The sequence below is a fragment of the Mus pahari genome, chromosome 13, assembly GCF_900095145.1.
Source record: "Mus pahari chromosome 13, PAHARI_EIJ_v1.1, whole genome shotgun sequence".
Taxonomy (NCBI): Eukaryota; Metazoa; Chordata; class Mammalia; order Rodentia; family Muridae; genus Mus; species Mus pahari.
This window is the reverse complement of record NC_034602.1, coordinates 26563846-26568352: the sequence shown is the minus strand read 5'-3', so window position 1 is coordinate 26568352 and position 4507 is coordinate 26563846. Positions and strand designations below refer to the sequence as shown.

General features: G+C 48.8%; 1 protein-coding gene across 1 annotated transcript in view; it reads right to left on the bottom strand.

Annotated features, from left to right (window-relative positions):
- Positions 1 to 4507, bottom strand: part of Slc5a1 (solute carrier family 5 member 1) — a 69599-nt gene that overhangs the window by 37453 nt on the left and 27639 nt on the right. Inside the window, exons 3-4 of the mRNA XM_021210850.2 lie at positions 2412 to 2516; positions 1025 to 1088 (exon numbers count right to left, since the gene is read on the bottom strand). Of these exons, the coding sequence (XP_021066509.1) occupies positions 1025 to 1088; positions 2412 to 2516 (169 nt within the window). The remainder of the gene's footprint in view (positions 1 to 1024; positions 1089 to 2411; positions 2517 to 4507) is intronic.

Below are 4507 nucleotides of genomic sequence, written 5' to 3'. Positions count from 1 at the left end.
ACACACACACACACACACAGCCAACCCCTATTAGCCCAGGGAGTCCACACAGTAGCCAGATGCCATTTGCTTATTTCAATTCCACAAACCCTGTGTAGAAGTAGGGAGGCCCTAGCACTCAGTTGCAACACATCAAAAGTGCCAAGTCAGCACATGCTTTCTAATAAACAGATGACTGGACATAACTAAGGAGGCAGACGCTTGCCCTGGGGAAGGCGCATGCATTCATGCATACACACATTTGTGTTTGTGTGTCTGACTGTGTGTGTGTGTGTGTGTGTGTGTGTGTGTGTGTGTGTGTGCTATTGCTCCTACTGCAAATAAGACAATGGTAGCCTTTAGCCAATGCACTAAAGAAGTTGTCCAGGTTGACTATGACTGCCACCTTGCTCTACCAAGGATTGCAGCTGCAGGCCTTCTCAAACATCCTGCTTGTCCCCTTCTGCAAATTCCTCCTGTTTTGCTCCCTATTCCCTTAGCCTGTTGTCTTCTGGGACCAACACGTCTCCAGCCACTAGTGAGCCTTCAGAAGGTATAGCCTGCAGGGTCTGCCCCATGCCACCTTTAGCTTCCAGTGTACACGCTTATATCCTGGGGGTGCTAATATATGCCACTAAAGAGGTGAAGTTAGCTGTGTTTGATCAGCCGCAGGCTCAGACAGGAGGGGATGTTGCTCGTCAATGAGGGACAGAGTTGCTCTCCTCAACCGTCTCCTTCTAGGGAGGAAGGAAAGAGCTGTGTATGGACAGCACAGCAGTGCAAGGCAAGAACACCCCCAGGGGAATCGGAATTAAGGGGGCCCCTTAGGGACCTGCCTGGGTGGATGTGTAATGAATCAGGACTGAATGAAGCCAGTGGGACTGTTAGATGCCCCCACAGGCAATCGGGAGCTGTTTTGAAATCTGGGAATGAAAGCAGACCCGGATTAGTCTGTCATTTGTGCCATCCAGTCCCCTGTGGCCTCCAAGAGGATCAAGTTCACACATGTGTGTTTGCTGACAAGAGAAGATAAAGGAATGGCTACTTACCCCGGCCTTGATGTAAATGGGGACAAAGATCCAGCCCAGCACGACCACCAAAATCAAGGCCTACAACCAAACAAGATAAATTCAGCTTAGAGGAAACCGTAGCTCATCTCTGCCTCTCAAGAGACCCTCATCTGCTGCAGAAAAATCCCCTACCTCTTTCCTTCCTCCTTCCTTCCTTTCTTCCTTCCTTCCTTCCTTCTTTCGGACAATTCCCTAGAGCACTTGCTTGGCATACAGCAAAGCAGATGAGCAGCAGTGGAAGAAACTCCAGGATGCTGCCTATCAGTCACACAGCCCAGACCCCAGCTGGAGTGCAGAGCTCTCTTTTATCTCATCCCTGGTAAGTAAGGAATAAAGTACCACTCAGAGAAGAAGGACAGGAAAGGGGGAAGGCAAAAGGAAGAGAGGAAAGAGGAGAGGAAGGAAGAGCGGGAAGAAAGACAAGAGGAGGAGGGAGGAAAAGAGGGAAGAAAGGAAGGGAGGGAGATGAAGGGAAAGAGGCAGAAGGGAGAGAGGGACGCAGGAAGGAGAGGAGGGAGAGAGGGATGGAGGGAGGGAAAGAAAGAGGGAGGGAGAGAGGGAAGAAAGGAGGGAAGGGAGATGAAGGGAAAGGGAGAAGGGAGGGATGGAAGGAGAGAGAGAAGAAGGGAGGGAAAGAAGGGAGGAAGGGAGAGGGAGAGACAATAGTATTTCCCAACTTCCAACATTACTAGAAGAGGCCTCCTCTTTTAGGACCAATGGAAAAGAGGAGGAATCCTGTGACTACCTCCCCCTCCCCTCCCCCCTCTCCCTCCCCCACCCTCCTGCTTATGCTGCTCAGGTGCAAACTCCTGGAGCCAGAATCCCCTCATCTGTGCCCAGTGTGGTTCTGAGACTTCCACTCAGACGCCTCAAGATCCTCTGAACTGGCTGTTTTTTTAACACTGCTATACTCACATATGGGAAGCTTAGTCCGTAATGAGTAGACCTTTTATGAGGTAGCAGAGTACCCCAGGGAAGCCTTGGGTCTTTGTGAGCACAGTTCAAAGAGTGACTGGTGTCATTCTAATAGGACTCCTGGTGTGTGGGGGGGATTTTTCACAAATTTTGTGTGCTGATTCTTCACAAAAGCCAGTCTTGGTTCTATCTCCGCCACCTTCCTGCTTTGGGTGACACAATGTCCTCTCAGAGGCGTTCCCTTCATCATTTGCCATCCACACTGAGGGTTCACGGCTCAGAGGGAGCCTCACAAGAGTCTGTACAGTGTTGCTCAAATGTCAGCCTTCAACCCCACTGACTAAATAAGAATCTTTTCCTTGGTTAACCTGCCTCCAACATTTCATTATAGTGATGAAAAAGGCACTCCTTCTACCCCAGGGACACAGTGACTCAAATGCTACTCACGTTCCATTCGAAGCCACCCATGGCAATGCCTGCGGCTGCTCCTGTGCCTGCCAGCCCCACAAAGTGACCACTTCCAATGTTACTGGCAAAGAGAGAGGCTCCAATCTGGAAACAATAAATAAATAAGTAAATAAACAAACAAATAATACAATACAATACAATACAATACAGTTAGATAAGGAGGACTCTCAGGAGGCTGGGCCAACACAAGAAGAGACATGTTGAAGGGACATGAGCAGTCAGAGGCCAGCCGAGAACTTGACTGTTGAAATTTGCTGGACCAGTTCCCAACACAGGTAAAGGGCACTTGGGAAAGAATAAAAACACAAAGAGACACGCGGAGGAACCACGAGACAAGTCTGCACGTCGGATCCCCTGTGCGTGTGCCTGTTTTGAACCAGATTCTGAACTGTCCCACGGCCGCCAGGATACCCTTGAGTCTCCTGTGAGGCTGTCTGCGTGGGAGCAAGGCGGAGCCTTTCTCCTTCCCATTCTGGATCAGACTAGGTGGCTATGGAGGGGCCTTGTCTAATACAGGCTCTCTGTCAGAGAGTGCGGACAACCTTCCTGTGGGAGTCCCTTAGGAGCCTCTGAACCTCAGGAGGAGCAGAGAGCTGGTGGTTCCTAGCCACTAAATGCTTGGATTTTATATGCTCACAAATGACAGGAGGTAACACTAATGATAACTGCTCTTAATGCACTTCACATGGTGATTTTTTTTTCCACAAAGGTCCTGGGGATGCCCCAGGAACATGCATAAACCACTGCACCTTTCAGGAACACACATACATAGCTGACAGGAGGTTAGAAAACGGGTTAGAAGAGTGGGTGTTAGAACCCCAAGAACAGGGGATAGGAGAGAGAAACTGAAAATAGGTCTGTGAATGGAAATCAAAGAAGAAAATATCAACCAAGGGTCTGGAGAGATGGCTCGGCAATTGAGAACACACGCTCCTCTTGCAGAGGACCAGAGTTCAGTTCCCAGCACCCACACTGGCAACTTACAAGCACCTGTAACTCGTTTCAGAGGGTCCTATGACTTCTTTATTCTGCAGACACACAACATGTGCAGTCCCACACAGACACACATAATTTAAAAAAAAAAAAAGTTTAAAAGAATGTCTATTTTTGAAAACAAAAGGAAGGAAGGAAGGAAGGAAGGGAGGGAGGGAGGGAGGGAGGGGCTGGAGAGATGGTTCAGTGGTTAAGAGCACTGACTGCTCTTCCAGAGGTCCTGAATTCAGTTCCCAGCAACCACATGGTGACTCACAACCATCTGTGATGGAATCCGATGCCCTCTTCTGGTACGCAGGTGTAATGCAGATAGAGCACTAATACATTAAATAAATAAATAAATAAATAAATAAATAAATAAATAAATCTTTTTTTAAAAAAAGAAAGAAAAAAAAAGTCAACTGAGACAGAAAAAGCTTATAATGAAGACACATTCTAATAAACCTATCAGCTGGACACACTTAATACACTTAACTTGCCAAACAAGCCCGTCTTAGCTGTGGGGATTTGAACGGGAACAGCCTCCATAGGCCCAGATATTTAAAAACTTGGCCCCTCGCTGGTGGAGCCGACTAGGAGTATTTAGCAGGGTGGTCTGCCATCACTTTGGGTTTATGTTCTCTCTATCCCCAGTGTGCACTCTGCTTTGTGACTGTGGTGTAAGACATGAGCCCCCAGCTCCTGCCCTCAGTGTCCTGTGCCTGCTTCCTACTCCCTCTGTCATCACAGACTTGGATCCTCTGGAACCAGAAACCCAAATAAAGCCTGACTTCTGCAGGTTGCTTTGGCTGTGGTGTTCATCATGGAAGCCAAACAGAAGCTAAGCTAATGTCAGCGTAGCTCCTACTAACTGTGTAGTCTTGCTCTAGACACGGGGATTAACTACTAATAACACAGACAAAACCTCTGCTCATAATAAACGTGAACCCCACCCAAAACAGCAGGCGTAGGCAGCACCAAAGAAAGAAGCCAGAGAGGGGTGACCCAGAGCAGGACACCGCCAGAGAGGGGTGACCCGGAGCAGGACACCGCCAGAGAGGGGTGACCCGGAGCAGGACACCGCCAGAGAGGGGTGACCCGGA